Below are 20987 nucleotides of genomic sequence, written 5' to 3' on the forward strand. Positions count from 1 at the left end.
CAGGTCATTTAGATTTTGTGCGATAGACTAATTACTACATACAATTAGTGAGACTGCATAGTGCCTGAGATACTTATCCACTGATGCAGAGAAAGATAAAGCATCCGCTGAACATTTATTGTAAGGCCTAGTGTTGTGATGTTTAATTATCAATACTTTATTAGTATTAAAATGTTCTGATTGGGATGAGTGTGAGACAGGTGACTTACGAGCCCAGGCCTGTCATGAGATTAACAGTCCAGCATTTCACACTTGCTTTTAAAATCCACACTGGAACACTGGGAATAATCAGCCATGTTTTCATAATTTTAAGGAGGGAAATGATAAGGGCTTTCTTTCTGGGAATAGGGTTGGCCTGTCCTTCTGGATGGCTAGAATGATGAGTCTTACATCTTTGTTCTAGGAGGGGCAGACAAGGAACCGTAGCCCCCAACTCTGTGGAAGGGAGCCTTGCTCTTTCCCGGTGATCTCAGGCCACAGCAGTACCTTAAACCCTCCCAGCCCCGTTAAGAAAACCCTGTGGCACTCTGGGTGCTTATGTTTGTTTATTCTTGCTACAAATGCTATTGACTAGGATTTGCGACCCCTTCGCCTTGGTGTATTCTGCTGTGATGGAAACTTTACTGAGGTTTGGCTTGGTGGTTGTCATCCAGTTCTATTTTGAGCGAACAGCAAGTCTTTCATACATGGGGCCGTTTTTGAGAGCCTCAACTCCAAAACTTGGAATGTGTTGCCTTAATCCTGTCTCGGAACTTTTTAAATGTTTAATTTAAACACCTAGCATATTCTGTGGCTACCGGAGGGGAAGGCAGAAGAGTTTTCTCTAGAGGGTAGCTGGCTTTCCAGCATAGTGTCTAAGCATCGTTAGAAGCAGGCATCTCGTTAGCTAATACATTACACCAATCAAGGAGAGTTATCTTAAGCCACAATTAATCTGCTCCCTGGCATATGTTGATAGGAAAGCATCATGCTGTTTCTTAATTAAAAGCAAATGGATTAAAAATGATTAATAAGAGTATTAAATATTCTCCTAAACTAAAGGCTTTGGGATTCTTGGGTAAATCTAGTTGTTGTTTTTTTTCCCATTCTGAAACCCAAGAAGCATTCACTGTTTTGTTTTTTCCAACCCCCAAAATCTGCATAAGTAAGGGCATGTGCATAAGTCCTCAAGCCATGGAGAAGTCTATAAATTACCAATGATAGAGATGGACATGTCTGAGTTCGGTGGCAGTGGGTAAGAGTCCCGGTATCCAGTCCCTATGTGTGGGGTGCACAGGGCTGGGATGCCAGAGAGACCACTGCATCGTGGGGAAAACAGCACCACCCACCCACTTTGTCAGGAGAGATTGACGTAGCACCTCCTTTCCTTCAGAACAAGACGCTTCCCTGCCCCTTGCCCCAGAGATGGCAGCAGAGTCCTGACCAAGGCTCGGGCTGACACCAGCTTGGCCATCCCACCCTGACGAGGAGAGTTGATCTTTGTAGCCGCTATTCCAAACAAAGTGGGCACGTTGGGGGCCAGAAAGAGAACTCTGCATAAAAGAACTAGGAAGGGTGCACTGCTGACCCTTAATCCTGGGCTCCTTAATCCTTCAACTGTGAAGGACTCCATAAGAATTTTTAGAAATGTGGAAGTCAGTCACATGACTTAATAAATAAGCAGTCACAGCTAACTCACCAGCGAAGTTAGAGATGAGGAAGTGAGAGTCTGCAAGAAACCATCCTTTTTGAAGGCATGAAATAGAAAGTTAGAAAACCACACCACACCGCGCTCAGTTTCTAACTGCATGCTGCCCTTGAAGGGTGGGAAGAAGACACTCCCTCTGTGCCTCGCGGGTCCTGGAGTGACCACCGTGCTCTGGTGCCTTGCTTGTGTACAGGTTTCCTGAGCCCCATCTCAAGCCTCAAAGCCTCCGAGAGTCCCTGATGCACCCACCTATTAAATTATAGCACCAAACTCATTGTCATTCTGACTTTGACTTCGTTAGTGATAACAGAGAAGGATAGCGCACCTTTAAATGACGAGCTTTGTGTTTAATTACCCAAACAAAATGACATAAATATGAATGAGCCCTAATGGTGGTACTTGGTTTTCCGGAAACCATTATCAAAACGATTCCTAAATGATTTGTAAAGAAAATGAGAGGAGAAGAGAGCAAGGAGAAGGCTATTAGGTTTCTAACACACTCCTGAATTATTATGTAGTCAACTACCTAGGAAATACTCAGCTAAATGATCTCGAAAAAAAGGAGGCACAAGGTGGTTTGTTGAGACTTTCAGGGTTACAGACGCCTTGCCCCTGTGGAATATTCTCATAAAAAGTAAAATGGGGGGTAGGTTTCTGACCTAGCGGCTCTCCCCTAGCAGCAAGACTCCCCCTCCATGCCTCGTTGAAAGAGCCTCCCATAAGCGGGCAGCTCATCTGCCAGCTTAAGAATTGTGGCTCACTTCCTCAGAAAAGACACATTTCATTTTAATCTTTTTTTTTTTAAGATTTTATTTATTTATTTGAGAGAGAGAGAATGAGAGAGAGAGAACACATGAGAGGGGATAGGGTCAGAGGACCAAGCAGACCCCCCGCCGAGCAGGGAGCCCGATGCGGGACTCGATCCCGGGACTCCAGGATCATGACCTGAGCCGAAGGCAGTTGCTTAACCAACTGAGCCACCCAGGCGCCCTTTAATCTCTTTTTTTTTAAGATTTTATTTATTTAGAGTGCACACATAAACGGGTGGTGGGGGAGGGAGAGAGAATCTCAGGCAGGCTCTGCGCTGAGCATGGAGCTGGACCCCAGGCTCGATCTCACGACCCTGAGATCATGACCTGAGCAGAAATCAAGAGTTGGATGCTCAACCAACTGAGCCACCTGGGCACCCCTTAATTTTTTTTTTTTTAAACAGACATGGACTTTCATTTTTTAGGTAAACTCTACACCCATGTGGGTCTTGAACTCACAACCACGAGATCAAGAGTCACACGCTCTACTGTCTGAGCCAGGCAGGTGCCCCTCAATCAGCACTTGACTAAACAATTTGGGCTTTTAACCGTTTCTCTCAAGTCCAGCAGCTGATTACATTCTCTCAGGCTTTGTGGAATAGGTAGAGCCCTAGAATGATAGGACTTGAGTCAGTGTGAGCACTGAGGCCTCCAGGGGCCCAAGAGGCATCTTGTCCCAAAAGAAGGAAAGAGAATGAGGACAGCTCCTGTCCTGAGGCTTCTTTCCACTACAATGCCAACAATAGTGGAGAATCGTGAATAACTATTTTACAATGAGCAAGCTGTTGGAGTGAACTTTACAGATCATGAACAATCGGGGTGTCCAGCCTGGCCTGGCCCCTGGTGTTTGACCAAGAGTTGTCTGTCTGCAGGCCTACGTTTGGGACAATAACAAGGATCTGGTGGAGTGGCTGGAGAAACAGCTGACCGAGGAAGATGGCGTTCGCTCAGTAATCGAGGAAAACATCAAATATATCAGCAGAGACTATGTTCTCAAGCAGATCCGCAGGTGAGACCCACAGTGGGGGATTTCTGTAGGAGAAATTGGGCTCGCTTCCTTGGAAGGAGCAAAGATTTAAGAACAAATCGTGAGGTGGTGCCTTACAATCTTTGTGGGGTTTTTTTTCTGTTTGAGACCACTGTAGTTGACCCTCCAATAAAAATAGAACCCTGAAACACAATTCTTTCTCAGCTCCTGGTCCCAAGGCACTTAGTAATCTCCGCTAGATGAAGGCTTAGTTCATTGTGCCCAACTATTAGCTCAAAGTGCAGATCTTCTGACTGGATGAATGATTCTGTGAGAAAAGCTGATTCCATGGCAGCATCGTGGGAAACTACCTCCTCCCCTCCTGCAGCCAAGAGTTTTCAGTATTCTCCATCGGATGAGTGGTGGGGACGGCTGGGGACATTTGTAAATGTCAGTGCAGAAGACAAATTTGTACTCAGATGGACCCATTATTTACAGTTTACCCCATTTGCTTTATCACTTGTGAGTGTGCTTGCTTTCCCACAGATACATGTTCCCATACACCTACTAAGGATAAGTTACACAGATCATGGCCCATCACGGCCCTTTATCCTAAATATTAAAGTGTGTATTTGCTAATATGGATATTCTCTTACATAACCACAGTAGGATCAATTTTAGTACATTTAACATTGACAGAAGTTTTGTTTCTTTCTTGAGAGAGAGAGCAGAGGAGAGGCAGAGGGAAAAGGAGAGAGAGAATCCCAAGCAGGATGATGCTCAGCACAGAGCCTAATGCGGGGCTCAATCTCATGACCTGAGCCAAAGTCAAGAGTCAGACACTTAACCGACTGAGCCACCCAGGCGCCCCAACATTGATAGAAGCTTATATCTAATCCACCATTTGTAAAACATTGCTCGTTTTGATTTTGTCTGATGTTTTCTCATGATTAGATTCAGGTTATACATTCTCCATATACATGAATATTATATACATGAAGGGGCCTTCACAGGGCACCACCTCTGGAGACATGTCATCTGCCCCTCCTGATGTTAGAATCACCTGGTCAAGATGCTACTCAGTTTCTCCACTGCATAATTACTGATATCCCCCATTGCACCTAATAAGCAATCAGTCTGTGAGGAGACACTTGAAGGCCATGCAGATATCCTGTTCTTCAGCAGGATTTCCACCTAGATCTAGCATCCATGGAAGGCTCTTGTCTGATCCAGTCTTTACAGCAAGGTTGCAAAAGGATAACTTCCCAACTCTGTGTCCTCCACCGTACCCATTCCAGTTCTCCTGTAAGCAAAAAGTCGTCTCTCTTCCTCTAGTCATGTATGTATTCATTAGTCTACATCGATCATGAATTTCTATTTTTTTAATAATTTGCAGTTCATTATTTCACTTGAATGCCCAAAATGTCCCAGATTTAGCCAGTGGAAGCACCTTTGTGTGGGTTCCACTTTCTTTGTGACATGCCCCCCATTGCTTTTGTTGGGGTGTTTGGTTTTTAAGTAATTCCTTACTTTCTGACATAGCAAAACGTGTCAGGTCCATCTTGTACTTGCCTTGCTGCTGGGGACTTTTTTCATGTAGGAGAACAGATGAGGTGAGGTGGTGGCCAAAGTGTGTGCAGTGGGTTCTGTCAGCATGTTATCAGACGGCTCTTAAGCTTCCCTCATCTAGACGCTGCTCCCTCTCTCTTCTTCACTGTCCCCCATCTTCCTCTTCAGCTTGGTACAGGCCAATCCCGAGGTTGCCATGGACTCCATCGTCCACATGACTCAGCACATCTCACCCACACAGCGAGCAGAGGTCGTGCGGATCCTCTCCACGATGGACTCCCCTTCAACGTAGGAAGAGCTTCCTGCCCGTCCCCGCCCTGCCTCTGGAGAAAAGCTGCCTCTTACCGCCGAAGGCACCAGAGACCCAGCCCTGGAATCCAAGTGGCATTTTGCTTCCCCTTGAACGTTTTCAGGTTATGCATGACATACTGGGATATAGGGTCACAGAGCCCCCAGCGGTCACACCCATCCCATTCAGTATTTATTACCTTGTCTGTGACTACAGCCCTCTGTCCCTGCCAGGACCTGAGAAGGCAATGAAGGGTACAAGCTGTACCATGAGGTCTCACTACACAAAAGCAGGGCCGCTGCTGGCCTGACAGCTCCTTGGTCCCAGTGCAGGGAAATGGGAGGTGTTTCCAGGCAGTCAGCAGCCCTCCCTCACCCCTGGCCCCATGAGCCTGCAGCCACAGGCAGCAGAGGAGGGCTCGGGCGAGGAGGAAGCCTCAAGTCCGTTGTTTTTTTTACCTCCACCTTCAACCTGGTACGCACTAGGTACAGGAGAGTTCCCAATTTAATCACACCAAGGGACCTGTTTCTTCTTCATGGAGTGTGAAATCTGCAAGCTCCGTGGGAACTCAAAGATGAGGGCAAAACCATGATCCAAGAAGCAGACCAAGTCAATGCTGGTGATTTAGGGGCCTAAACTGTGGGTTTGATTCTCTTAGAACAAATGGAAGGATGGTTGACCCACTACTACCTTACGTGTCCCTGCTCACCCAGCTGGTGCACCTGCTGGGAGCCACATAGGCAGTGCAGTAGCCTGAGCAGGGGCCAAAAAGGAGCCTGGGGGAATGGCCCCTTCTGGCGCTGATGGCAAGTAGTTACTCATGCCACAGGGAGGGGGGCCGGATAGTCTCTCTCTTTTAGGACTTACTATTAAGCCTGGAGCTTTGATAGTTATAAAAGGTTACTAGTGCCTACGGAGTCTCTCAGCTCTATTTCCAGGGCAACTCTCCTACTCCCTCTGGGTCTCATCTCCTCCTGGAGTGTCCACAAGCAGCAGGTACAGCTGGTCTCCCCACAGCTGTTGAAAGGACCCTGGTGAAGTCTCTGCTGTCAGCACCGGGAACTGGCCTTCCCCGGTGTGAGCAGGCTTCCAGGGAACAGAGAATCCACATGACCTTAAGATTATCTACAACTCCATCGTGGTGCTCTGTCTTCCAGGCTCACTGGTCCCTCCCTGGCCGGCAGCAGGGGCCTCCTCACCAGTGGTGGAGATAGTTTATTTTCAACAACCCATTTATTCAAGAAGGAAAGAGTTTACGGATTCCCCCATTGGTGTTCCTAAAGCAAGAGTGGCAGGTGATCAGGGCTGGTATAGCATCTAGTTATTACGGTGCAGCTAATTGCATTTGTCCCTGATGACCAAGGGGGAAATAAATCACTAAGACATTTTAGTGCAGTGGTATGAATACTTTTGTACAAGCTACAGTTTTGAGCCTTAACGCTAGAGTACGCACACAAGAATGAGCCCCGCCTCCCTTCTTTGGGAACCGTGTGTGCACACGGGCACCATGTAGCTGGATGCATCACTGACCGCCCGCTGGAGCTCGGAGCCTCGGCCATGCTGCCCTGGTGCAAGGTGCGGGCATTCAGCACCATCAAAGAGGGCAGGAAGAGGTGGGGAACAATGTTCAGTCCAGAAAGAAGCATCCACTACCATTGGTATCGGCTTAAGTAAAAATTGGATTCGTCTTGGACCAGGTGATTCTTTTCCGTAATTAGTAAAAGTCCACATACCTGTAGGTGGTACAAACCCCTCTGCTCGCCCTGGTATTTCTTCAGAGGCAGGGCGGGTCACACTTGTTTCACCTCTCCCCCTTCGCCAGATTATGACACACTAAGTGAATACGGTTCCTCTCGAGAAGTCTGTTCGGCCTACTCCCCCCAACCCCCAGAGCGCTTCACTGCAGGTCTTCCCCCGGACAGGGATTTTTCATACAGAGAAGCCAGGAAGAGCCATAGAACATGAGCAATCTGATATTCCCCCAGCCCATTACATACGCAAGGTTACTGAGCTAGGAGGAGTATAAATGATGTATTGACCAAGACTTGCTTGAGCAGAGATTGCCATATTCACTTCGTTCACAAAGCAGCCTTCACTTGTCTCATTGAGAATTCGATGGACACATACCCTGATGAGCAAGGAGCATCAGTCAAATGTATTTGTTGAAATAAACCTCCACATTTGTAGAAGAGTCACTGTTTGTCATTTCAACCCGTGCCCAGCTACCTCATTCGTGTTCCACTGAGCAGGGGGCTTTCAGCAGAGGTAGGGTGAGCCTCTGTCCGTTACAGGGACAGAACAGCATGCATGCATTGCTTCTGCAAAGTGACATCGTTCAGAGACTTGGGGGTTTTTCAGATAACACATACCCTTGATGGCCTGGGCAGTTTCAGGGGTGTTCTTAAAAGGAACCTCTTGGTTTGCATGATTTTGTGAGATTTTCTGGGTCAAATGAATAGTGAACCATTTTCAGAGCTCACCTCAGGCCAGCTTTATGGAAAGGTTATGGATTCTCTTAATTTAGCTGCTTAGTGGATTTTGTTTGGGCACAAAAAGGCACTAGGGGCAGGAATCTCATGCTTGTGTGCCTTCAACCCTCTGCCTCAGTTTCTCTCTGTAAATCCATGTGGTTGAAGCAAAGAGCAAACACCAATCCCTAAACATTTGCAAAGAAAGGTAGAAGCCACAAGACAATAGGGAAGGGAAGCACCGGCCTTTGCTGATAATTAAGCTTGGTATGCTGTGTGTCTGTCTCTGGGATGTTTAGCAAAGCAGAGGGTGTTTTTTTTCCCTAAAATAAAATGTTTTGTTTTAAATGTTTTTATATATATTTATTTTATATGTCTATACAATATATTGTAAATATATATCCACTTGAATCACCTTAAGGTAGATATTCTTAGAAAGAGTAATAAGAAGGGAGATGTGAGGGAAAATTACTACTCTTTGCCACCAGCTGCCGCACTCCATGGGCAGGGAGTCCTGTTCGGCATAGAGGCCTTGGACCTTCTTCCCTCCTCCCTAAGCAGGCAGATGAGAAGCAGACCCCAAAATGTGAACTTACTTAAAGCTGTCCCTGCTCTCAGCCCACACCTGGTGGTGGTGCTGGGGAAGGTCAGCAAGACGAATGGGAAAAGATTCTGCTCCTGCCTCCGGGAACTTTCCTTACACATACAGTGCTTTCTTCTGTTGGGGAGTGATATTTCTTTCATTGGTCTTTTTAATAAAAGAAAACTTAAAACCTTCACTAGTATTACCGGGATAATAAGAAAAGCTAGAACAGCAGGGATTCCGAGATCTAGTCCCAGGCCCACCGACATTTCCCCAACTGAAAAACAAGGACACGGTGATGAATACAAGTGCCTAATTACCATCACAGGGAGGACCCCTTCTGTGCTCCTTCCAATGTGCAAGTCTTGGCGAGAAGCCTAGAGAGGAACTGGGCTGGGAGGTGAACTCAAATGCTGGCTCCTTGGCTGAGAACTGCAAGGCCAAACGCTGAGCCCACCTGATCCATACAGTGAGGCAGAAAGTGGTAAGGGCCACGTGAGTGGTGCAGACAATTAAGGGCCAAAGCCTCCTGGCAAAGAGCAATTTCCAGATAGGAAAGGAAGGCAAGGTGTCTCAAGTCAGAGCACTGACATTTGCAAAGTTCTCAAGGGACACTAGGAACTTTGGAGAGAACACAAAAAGTGCTGTGGGGTGGGATGGACGATGAAATCTGGAAAAAAGCAAGCAGGTAACGGATCATGGATCCTTTTAAGTGATAGGCCCAGGAAGAAGATACATCCTGGAGAGAGTGGGAAACCTTTGGTGGTTTGGGGGCATGGGAAGACTGGGTACAAAAGTTTAGAAAGCAGCCTGAGGGAAAAGACCACCGGGGTGTGTGCCAAGAAATCCAGCTTCAAGCCCAGCTCCATGTGTGTGTCAGTGAGTTGGGGTCACCTAGGATAGTCAGCCCAGGCCACCCCAGGAGGCCTAGAGATAATAAGCAACTGTCAGCTATTTTCAATACTCCAGAAATCCTGTGTGTGCCTCAGGCAGGCAGCTAAGGCTCACCATGCCACTGTCTTTCTGATGATAGTTTTGCCAACCCAAGTAGTGCTGGCCAGAAGTTCCAGTTCATGATGATAAATAATGGGAACAGGACATCTTCATAAATGCAGTGTTTGAGTAGGCAAAATCAAAAACAAGATTCCCTGAGGTTGCAGGGGGCAAGGGGGGTGGGTCGGGAGAGGATAATTGTGTCTCAGCTCTGAGAGGACCTGGAACCAGCCAGTGGGCTCTGCCCATTGGGCACCTTATGGAGGAAATAGACTGGAGCTCAGAGATGGCTGAATGATGGGCCTAATCCCAAACATTCTTATCTACAACTGGTCGGAGTGAGCAAGAAGGATTGGGGGTGAGGACAGAAAGGACTAAGGACATCCAGACCCTAACTTGGGAAAAAGCTAACAGAACACTCTTGTCCATGCGAACACAGGTGGGTATTTTCAGAGCCACTTAAACGAGCATAGACTTTGGAATAAGCCTGAACTGGGTTCAAATATCTGGTCCTTCATTCCTGTTCTTTGGAAAGTTCCTGCCTCCTTAATCTGTGAAATACGGATAATAAAGAACTCAAAGGGGCTTTTTGAAAAATTACCTTAAGTTAGTTAACACAAATCAAGCGATGGACATTAGTAGCAAATTCTCAATATATGTTAGGGTTCTCTATGCTCTACCCCTTCCTCGTGCTCACAGGATATGGGATCTGTCATCACTCTGGAGTCTCATAAAGCTTTCAGAGAACCATCCGCCTTACCTGAGCAGAAATCTAGGGACTGTCACCAGACACTAGTTCCATGGACACAATGCAAAATGTCAATGAGGACTGCTATGCTCTGTCCCCCAAAATTGATGTGTTGAAATCCTAGCCCCCACCAGTGATATATTAGAAGGTGGGGCTTTTGGGTGGTGCTTAAGTCATAAGGATGAATCCTTCATGAATAGGATTAGTGCCTTAAAGAGGATCCAGACCAATCCCTTCCCTTTTTCATCATGTGAGGATACAACATGAAGTCAGGGGCCCCAGGAGAGAGCCCTCACCTGACCATGCTGGCATTCTAATCTCAGACTTCCATTTTGTTGTGGCAGTCCAAATGGACTAAAAAAAAAACTGGACCATAAGGGTGCTGCTGTAACAAACCTAAAAATGTGGGAGCAGCTGGATATAGAGGGAAACGGACCTCAACATAATAAAGGACATGTAGGACAAGCCCACAGCTAACACCAAACTCAAAATGTAAAGCTGAAAGCTTTTCTTCTAAGATCCAAGATCAGAAAAAAAGATAAGGATGCCCATTCTTGCCACTTCTATTCAACATAGTACTGGAAGTCCTAGCCAGAGCAGTGAGGCAAAAAAGAAAATGCATCTAAATTGGAAAGAAAGTAAACTGGAAAGGAAGAAGTAAAACTCTATTTGCAGATGACATATATATCATGTCAAAGCTAAAATTATGTGTAAATATATAAAGATTCAACCAAGAAATTGCTAGAATGAGTTCAGTAAAGTTGTAGGATACAAAAATCAATATACAAAAATCAGTTGCATTTCTATACACTAATAACAAACTATTAGAGAAGTTAAGAAAATCCCATTTGTGAGTGAATAAAAAAAAAATACCTAGGAACCAATTTTACCAAGGAGATGAAAGATCCATACACTGAAAACTGTAAGACAGACACTGATGAAAGAAATTAAGAAGACACAAATAAATGAAAAGATACTCTATGTTCATCGACTAGAAGAATCAGTATTGTTAAAATATCCATACTCCCAAAGCAATCTATGGATTCAGTGCAATCCCCATCAAAATACTCTACCAAAATGACATTTTTCATAGAACTAGAACAAATAATTCTAAAATTTGCATGGAACCACAAAAGACCCCAAATAGCCAAAGTAATATTGAAAAAGATGAAGCTAGAGGCATCATACTTCCTAATTTCAAACTATATTACAAAGTTACAGTCATCAAAACATTATGGTATTGGCATAAAAACAGACATAGATCAATAGGACAGAATAGAGCCCAGAAATAACCCCAGGCATACAAGGCCAATTAGTTTACAACAAAGGAGCCCAGAATATACAAGGGTGAAATGATAGTCTCTTCAATAAATGGTGTTGGGAAAACTGGACAGCCACATGCAAAAGAGTTAAACCAGACCCTTATACCATACAAAAAAATCAACTCAAAATGGATCAGAAACTTGAGTGTAAAACCTGAAACCATAAACTCCTAGAAGAAAACACAGGGGCTAAGTTCCTTGACATCAGTCTTGTTGTACTTCGAATTTTACACCAAAAGCAAAGGCAACAGAAGCAAAAATAAACAAGTGGGACTACATCAAATTAACATGCTTCTGCACAGCAAAGGAAACCATCAACAGAATGAATGAAAAGGCAACCTATGGGAGAAAATATTTGCAAATCATCTGATAAAGGGTTAATATCCTAAATATATAAAGAACTCATAACTCACTAGCAAAATAAATAATCTGATTTAAAAAAAGAGGAACTGAACATTTTTCCAAAGATGACCAACAAATGGCCAACAAGTACATGAAAATGTGTTCATCATTCATCATCAGGGAAATGCAAATCAAAACCACAATGAGATATCACCTCACACCAGTCAGAATGGCTAACATCAAAGACAAGAGATAACAAGTGCTGGGGAGAATGTGAAAAAAAGGAACACTTGTGCACTATTGGTGGGAATGTAAATTGGTGCAGCCACTATGGAAAACAGCATGCAGTTTCCTTAAAAATTTAAAAATAGAACTACCATGTGATCCAGCAATCCCACTTCCAGGTATATAGCCAAAGGAAATGAAAACAATGTTGATGAGATATCTGTACTCCCACATTACAGAATTATTCACAATAGCCACCATATGGAAACAAGCTAAGTGTCCATCAGCAGGTGAATGGATAATGAAGATGTGAGATACACACATATATAATGGAATATTATTCAGCTGTGAGAAAGAAGGGAATCCTGACATTTGTGACAACACAGATGGACTTTAAGGACATGATGCTATATGAAATAAGCCAGAGAAAGACAAATACTATATGGTATCACTTGGATGTGGAATCTAAAAAATAATAATAATAATAATAATCCTCAAACTCATACAAATAGAGGGGAAAAAGTGATTGCCAGAGGCTGGGGTGGGGGGCAGGGAAGGGAGAGGTTGGGGAAAGAGTACAAACTTTCAGCTATAAGATGAATGAGGTCTGAGGATCTAGTGTACAAAATGGTGACTATGGTTGATAACACTGTATGGTGTAATGGAAATGTGTTTCGACAGTAGAAATTGTGTTCTCACACACACACAAAAACAATAGTGAGGTGATGGATGTGTTAAATGACTAAATGGAAGGAATCCTTCACAATGTAACCTGTGTAGCAAATCACCACAATATATACTTTAAATATCCTACAATTTTGTATGTCAGTTATGCCTCAATAAAGCTAAATTTTTTAAAAAATGATACCAGGAGCGAGGAGCTGTAACAAATCTAAAAATGTACAGGTGGCTTTGGAAGAGTTTGGAGGTTCAGAGAAAAAGCCTACATGCCCTGAACAGACCTTTAAATGTGATTTGGGTGAGAGCTCAGAAGAGGAAGAGAGCTGTAGAGAAAGCCTCCATCTGCTTAGAGAATCAGAAGTGATGGCAAACAATGTTGATAGAAATATGGATGCTAAAGGTCATTCTGATGGGGTTTCCAACAGAAATGAGGAACGTATTATGGGAAACTCGAGGAAAGGTGATCCTTGTTAAAAAGTGGCAAAGAACTTGGCTGAATTGTGTTCATGTTCCAGTGTTTTGTGGAAGGTATAACTTGTGAGCAATAAAATTGGGTATTTGTTTGAAGCTGTTTCTAAGCAAAGTATTGAAGGTGCAGCTTGGCTTCTCTTGAGTTTTTCTAGTAAAATATGAGAAGAGAGAAGGGACTTAAAGACAGAATTGTGAAAAGGGAAGCAGAAACATAAGGTTTGAAAAATGCTCCATCTATCCCTATTGGAAAAAATGTGGAAGGATGTTCTGAAGAAAACACAAGGGTGTGGCCAAGTGACCCTTTGATATGGAGAGTAGCGTAGGTATGAAGCATGGACTTCAGGGAAGAGACTGGAAGGAAAGAAGGAAGATTGTTGTACTTTTTTTTTTTAAGGTTTTATTTATTCATTTGACAGAGACAGCAAGAGAGGGAACACAACAGGGGGAGTGGGGGAGGGAGAAACAAGCTCTCTGCGGAGCAGGGAGCCCAATGGGGGGCTCAATCCCAGGACCCTGGGATCATGACCTGAGCCGAAGGCAGATGCCCAAGGACTGAGCCACCCAGGCGCCCCCCAGATTGTTGTACTTCTTAAACTTTACAGGATAGGATCACAGAACTACTCAACTTCTAACATGCTCTTTTCTTTAAGACAAGAGAAGAAGATTGGGGTGCCTGCCTCAGTTGGTAGAGCATGTGACTCTTGATCTAAGGGTCATGAATTTGAGCCCCACACCAGGCATATAGTCTACTTAAAAAAAAAAAAAAAAGAAGAAGGATCCTAAAGGCAATTCAGAGATCATCAGAGCTGCCTCAGTTTCAAAAGGCAGGTTTGGGGTGGGGGAGGGACCACATTGCCTGGGTTTTAATAGGCCAGATATTGAGCCCCACCCAAATCTGTGGGCACCAGACTCTTGCCCAGCAGAGCCGTGGGAGTGGGGCCCCTCCTGAAGACTCCACAGTAGTGCTGCTGACATTTTATTCTAGCCCAGGAGAGCTGCTGTGTGGACTATGTCCAGCAAAGCCATGGGGCAGGTATACCCCAGGGGGTCCAGTGTGTCTGAAAGACAAGACCTCTACTTGTCTAGTGTACAAAATGGTGACTACGGTTGATAACACTGTATGGTGTAATGGAAATGTGTTTCGACAGTAGAAATTGTGTTCTCACACACACACAAAAACAATAGTGAGGTGATGGATGTGTTAAATGACTAAATGGAAGGAATCCTTCACAATGTAACCTGTGTAGCAAATCACCACAATATACACTTTAAATATCCTACCTGGAAGGTGGTAGCAGAGCATCAAGTTAAAGATGGTTCTCAGCCTTAAGATTTAATATTTGCCTTGTTGGGTTTTGAACTGGGTTGGGACCTGTCACCCCTTCCTTCTCTATTTTTTTTTAAGATTTTGTTTATTTATTTGTCAGAGAGAGAGAGCACAAGCAGGGGGGCAGCAGACAGAGGGAGAAATAGGCTCCCCACTGAGCAGGGAGTCCGAAGCAGGACTCGATCCCAGGACCCTGGGATCATGACCTGAGCCCAACGCAGATACTTAACCAACTGAGCCACCCAGGTGTCCCTCTCTCTATTTCTTTTGGAGTGGTAATGTCTACCCTGTGCCTTCCTACCATTGTATTTTGGAAGTACATAATTTGTTTGATTTCACAGGTTCATAGCTGAAAGGGAATTTACCTCAGGATGAATCATACCTTGAGTCTCACACATATCTGACTTGAATGCTATTTAGAGGAGACTTTGACTTTTAGCCTTTTAAGTTGATGCTGGAATGAGTTAAGGCTTTTGGGGTTGTTGGGATGGAAAGGCTATTTTACATGTAATAAGGACGTGAATGTTGAGAGCTAGAGACAGAATGCTATGGTCTGAATATTTATCCCCCCCCCAATTTATGTTGAAATCCCAACTCCCATAGGTGATGGTATTAGTAGCTGGGGCCTTTGGGAGGTACTTAAGTCATGAGAACAGAGTCCTCCTGAATAGGCTCAGTGCCTTATAAAAGAGGATCCAGAGAGATCCCTTCTCCCTTCGGCCATGGGAGGATATAACAAGAAGTCTGTGACCTAGAAGAGAGCCCTCATCCAACCATGTGGCACCCTAATTTTGGACTTCCAGCCTCCAGAACTGTTAGAAATAAATTTCTTTTGGGGCGCCTGGGTGGCTCAGTCAATTGAGTGACTGACTCTTGATTTTAGCTCAGGTCATGATCTCAGGGTCGTGGGATGAAGCCCCGCATTGGGCTCTGTGCTCAGTGGGGAGTCTGCTGTCTCATTCCCTCTGCTTCCCCCCCCCCCGCCTGCTTTGTCTCTCAAAAAAATAAATAAAACCTTTAAAATAAAATAAATTTCTGTTGTTTATAAGCTATCCAGTTTGTGGTATTTTGTTATAGCAGCCCAATGGACTAAGACAGAAAAGGCTGAGCTCTAAGTCTGGGTGTGCTTACAGTGGGGTCTTGAGCAGCCCAAGGGCCTTCTGGAGTCTTGGTTTCCCTAGAGTGCATAAGGAGAGACTGAATGAAAAAATCCCTAAGATCTCTTCTATATCTAGAAGGATTCTAATGGATGAATCATGGATGAAGCTAAAGTCTGGGTAAAAATATTCCATATCCAGTGGTGTTGTCAGTAACAGTATTAATCTCAGTGGGAAACAACAGACCAGCAGCCTAGCCAAAAATTTAACAGATATGAGAAATAAGACAGTCCTAGGGGGCCTTATAAGCTCTCCCTGAAGGAAAGACCAGACGGCCCAATCTATCCCCACATCACTAACTGGCTGTGAACTTATACACATGTCTAGAGGAGATGCAAGAGGGCCCATCAGAAGGCAAAAGCCAGAGCAGACTAAAAAACTGCCTAAATTTTTAATGTGGGGGTTTAATAGTGGCCCCAGCTACTAATACCATGCTCCCCAACACACACACACGCATGCACACACAGACAATTAACAGAAGGTGGAAGCCTTAGTGGCACAAGGTCTTTGAGCACAACATCTGCCCAAACCTTTGGCTGACCATTAGGTGACTGGCTGACCATTAGTCACAATGGTGATACCTATGAAGCTAGGCTTAAAAATAAGAATGAGTGGGGCACCTGGCCGGCTCAGTCAGAGGGCATACAACTTTATCAAGCCTCACATTGAGTATAAAAATTACTTTAAAATAAATTTTTAAAAATAAAAACAAGAATTTTTTTAAGAAAAGATTTTATTTATTTGAGGGAGAGACAAAGCACAAGCAGGGGGAGGGACAGAGGGAGGACAAACAGACTCCCCACTGAGTGGGGAGCTCAATGTGGGGTTTGATCCCAGGACCCTGAGATCATGACCTGAGCTAAAGTCAGACGCTTAACCAACTGAGTCACCTAGGCTCCCCCAAAACAAGCATTTTTATATATTTTTAAGAGATTTTATTTATTTGACAGAAAGAGAGAGCACACAAGCAGGCTAAGTGGCAGGCAGAGAGAGAGGGAGAAGCGGGCTCCCTGCTGAGCAGAGAGCCAGCTGCAGGGCTGGATCCTAGGACCCTGGGATTATGACTTGAGCTGAAGGCAGACACTTAACCAACTGAGCCATCCAGGTGCACCAAAACAATAATTTTCTAAAAGAAAAACTGAGCAGAGACTTTAGCTTCTGCATACCATAGGGGAAACAGAATCCACAGATTTAGTCTAGTCAAGTTATTAAAAAAAACCCAAAAACCTTTGGGGAGAAAGTCAGAATCCATAGTTGCTATATTATAAAAAACGTACAAAAAATTATGAGACATTCAAAGAAACAGGAAAGCATAACCCATCCTCAGCTCAGAAGAAAAAAAAAAAATAGACAATAGAAACTGTTTCTGTGTAGGTCCAGATGTTAAACTTAACAGATAAAGACTTCAGCTATTATAGAAATTTTTAAAGTAAATTTTGAATAAAATTCTGATATATGCTATAATAGTGATAAGCCTTGAAGACATTTATGCTAAAGGACACATTACTCCAAACACAAAACAGGAAATATTGTATGATTCCACTTATATGGGGTATCTAGAATTGTCAAATTCACAGAGACAAAGTCGAAAAGTGCTTACCAGATGCTGAAGGGAGGAGAAAATGGGGAGTTACCATTTTAGGGGTACAGGATTTCAGTTAGGGATAATGAAAAAGTTCTGGAGATGGATAGTGGGGATGGCTGCATAACAATGTGAATATACTTAATGCCACTGAACTCTACACTTAAAAACTGTTAAAATGGTAAAGTTTATGTTATGTTATATTTACCACAATTTTTAAAAATCTGGAGTTGAAAAGTACAATAACAGATGAAAAATTAACTAGTGGGACTAAACAGTAGATTCAAGAAGGCAGAAGAAATAATCTGTAAACTTGAAGATAGAGCAATAGAAATCATCCAATGTGAAGAACAGAGCCTCAGAGACCCATGCAACATCAGGTATGCCAATTTATGTGTGTTGAGAATGCCAGAAACAGAAGAGAGGAAAAGGGGCAGAAAAAAATATTTGAAGATATAATGGCTAAAAACTCCCCAAATATGATGCACAACAATCTGTAGATCTAAGAAGCTCAGATCAAAGAGAGCTATACCTAGATACATTATAGCCAACCTGTTGAAATACAAAGAGAAAATCTTGAAAGGAGCTAGGAGAACTCATCACATATAGAGGAACAACAAAACAAAAACCAAATGACAAATAACAGCAATGGAAACCAGAACGCAGTGGGCTGATATATTCAAAGTGTTACAAGGAAAAAAAACCAAAAACCCAAAACCTGTCAAACAAGAATCCTATATCCAGCAAAACTATCCTTAAAACAAATATGAGTGTTGCCTAGCTGGCCCAGTCGGTACAGCATGTGACTCTTGATCTCAGGGTTGTGAGTTCAAGCCTCACACTGGGTGTAGAGATTACTTTAAAAAAATAACATTTTTTTTTCTAAGTAGGCTTCATGCTGGATGTGGAGCCCAACATGGGGCTTGAACTTACGATCCTGAGATCAAGACCTGAGGTGAGATCAAGAGTCAGATGCTTAACTGACTGAGCCACCCAAGCTCCCCAAAAATAAAATCTTAAAAAACAAAACAAAACAAAAAAACAAAGATGAAATAAAGACATTCCCAGGAAAAAGACCTCAAGAATTTATTGCTAGAAGACCTACCTTACAAGAAATATTAAAGGTAATCATTCAAGATATAAAGAAATGATTCCAGACAGTAATTTGAATCTGCAGAAAGAAATAAACAGGCATTTAAAAAGGTAAATATATGGGGGCGCCTGGGTGGCTCAGTTGGTTAAGCGACTGCCTTCGGCTCAGGTCATGATCCTGGAGTCCCTGGATCGAGTCCCGCATCGGGCTCCCTGCTCAGCAGGGAACCTGCTTCTCCCTCTGACCCTCCCCCCTCTCATGCTCTCTCTATCTCACTCTCTCTCAAATAAATAAATAAAATCTTTAAAAAAAAAAAAAAGGTAAATATATGGATAAGATTGCATAAAACATATTGTATGTTAACTACAATTTTTTTTTTTAATTTGGTAGTTGTTTATTTATCAAGAGAAACTATTCCATAACACAATATTCATGTTTCATAGTTCAGGAACACAGGTCAGTGACAAACTTCAATGGAACTCAACCCAAAGAAATTCTTTACATTCCAAAATCACTTGGCACTCTGAAAGATACCAGCCTTCTTCATCTCCTCAAAATCTTTCATGGAATCATAATTTCTGTAGAAATCTGCATATGCCTTCTTTCTTGGTTTAGCCACAACAAACTTATAGAAAGCTGCAACCCCCAGGGATACAGCAAACACTCCAACAGTATGAAATCATAATCAGTTGGCCAGAGGGCCTCACATCTGAGGTTTCATCAAAGCACTGGAAGTCATGGTAGTTGTTGTCCTCAACACCAACCTCAAACCCAGCATCCTTCCTAACTGATACAGAAATGGACAGCCTAACTATACTTCAATTAAAAAAAAAAATAGTTGAATAAAAAAATTAAAAGATTGCATAAAGCAATAATTATATCTTTGTATTTGGGGGTTTGTGGCATATATAAATGTAATAAATATTACAACTACACAAAGTAAGGGGAAGAAAAAGTGATCTATATTAATTTCAAATATCCCTGATGGTCTAGTGGTTAGGATTCAGTGCTCTCAAATAGACTATAAGTAATCTCTAGAACCACCAAGAAAATGATCTAATGAAGGGTTAATATGCAGAATATATAAAGAACTTCTATAATTCAACAACAAAAACCCAAATAACTTGATTTTAAAATGGGTATATGGCTTGAATAGATACTTCTCTGAAGATTATAGACAAAGGGCCAACAAGCATATGAAAAGATGCTCAACATCACTAATGATTAGAGAAATGCAGAGTGAACCACGAGATATCACCTCACAACAATTAGGATAACTTCTATCAAAAAAACAAAAACCAAGCAGAAAACAGTATTGATGAGGATGTGGAGAAATTAGAATCCTTGTGCATGGTTGGTGAGATTATAAATGGTGCAACCACTATGAAAAACAGTGTGGTAGTCCCTCAAAAAAATTAAAAATAGAATTACCGTATGATCCAACAATCCCAAGTCTAGGTATATATTCAAAAGAATTAAAAGCAGGCTCTTGAAGAGATATTGCACATCTATATTCATAGCAGCATTATTCACAATAGTCAAGATATGGAAGCAACCCAAATGTCCATTGACTGATGAATGGATAAACAAAATGTGGTATATACATACAATGGAGTATTCAGAAAAACTGTTACATGGATCCTGACACATGCTACAACATGGATGAACCTTGAGGACATTATGCTTAGTGAAATAAACAAGTCAGAAAAAGACAAATACTACATGATTTCATTTATATGACATGTCTAAAGAAGTTAAATTCATGGAAAAGAATGTAGAACGGTGGTCACCAGGGGCTGGGAGAGGGGGAAGTAGGGAGTGCTTGCTTAATGAGTATAGAGTTTCAGTTCTGATTAAAAAGCTCTGGTGAGGGCGCCTGGGTGGCTCAGTCATTAAGCGTCTGCCTTTGGCTCAGGTCACGATTCCAGGTCCTGGGATCGAGCCCCGCATCAGGCTCCCTGCTCCGCGGGAAGCCTGCTTCTCCCTCTCCCACTCCCCCTGCTTGTATTCCCTCTCTCGCTGTGTCTCTCTCTGTCAAATAAATAAATAAAATCTTTAAAAAAAAAAAAAAAAAGCTCTGGTGAGGGGAGCCTGGGTGACTCAGTTGGTTAAGCGACTGCCTTTGGCTCAGGTCATGATCCCAGGGTCCTGGGATCGAGCCCTGCATTGGGCTCCCCGCTTTGCGGGAAGCCTGCTTCTCCCTCTCCCACTCTCCCTGCTTGCGTTCCCTCTCACACTGTCTCTCTCTGTCAATTAAATAAATAAATAAATAAAATCTTTAAAAAAAATAAAAATAAATAAATAAAAAGCTCTGGTGATCTATCTGTTAAGCATAACAATGGAAATAGTCTTTTTTTTTTTTTTTTAAGTAGCCCAATGTGGGACTTGAACTCATGATCCCAAGATCAAAAGTTGCATGCTCACCTGACTGAGCCAGCCAGGAACCCCAGAATATTCCTAACACTACTTAAAATGTACACTTAAGATAATTACATTTTACCATAATTTTTTTTTTTAAAGATTTTATTTATTTATTTGACAGAGAGAGACACGGTGAGAGAGGGAACACAAGCAAGGGGGAGTGGGAGAGGGAGAAGCAGGCTTCCCGCAGAGGAGAGAGCCCGATATGGGACTCGATCCCAGGACCCTGGGACCATGACCTGAGCCGAAGGCA

General features: G+C 43.1%; 2 protein-coding genes across 13 annotated transcripts in view; one reads left to right on the forward strand and one right to left on the reverse strand.

Moving 5' to 3' along the window:
- Positions 1-8125, forward strand: part of ACACA (acetyl-CoA carboxylase alpha) — a 280433-nt gene extending 272308 nt beyond the window's left edge. For all 12 annotated transcript variants that reach the window (XM_035026634.1, XM_035026635.1, XM_035026633.1 and 9 more), the window contains 2 exons: positions 3369-3505; positions 5201-8125. In XM_035026634.1, the coding sequence (XP_034882525.1) occupies positions 3369-3505; positions 5201-5324 (261 nt within the window). In that variant the 3' untranslated portion in view covers positions 5325-8125. The remainder of the gene's footprint in view (positions 1-3368; positions 3506-5200) is intronic.
- Positions 8126-18700: 10575 nt separating this feature from the next.
- On the reverse strand, positions 18701-19052 carry LOC118025026 (cytochrome c oxidase subunit 6C). Its single transcript, XM_035027362.1, is given in 1 exon segment — positions 18701-19052. A coding segment is annotated over 1 exon segment (228 nt). The 3' UTR covers positions 18701-18824.
- Positions 19053-20987: the final 1935 nt, after the last annotated feature.

This window comes from Mirounga leonina, unplaced genomic scaffold (genome assembly GCF_011800145.1).
Source record: "Mirounga leonina isolate KUSES-001 unplaced genomic scaffold, KU_Mleo_1.0 Mir_200, whole genome shotgun sequence".
Lineage (NCBI taxonomy): Eukaryota > Metazoa > Chordata > Mammalia > Carnivora > Phocidae > Mirounga > Mirounga leonina.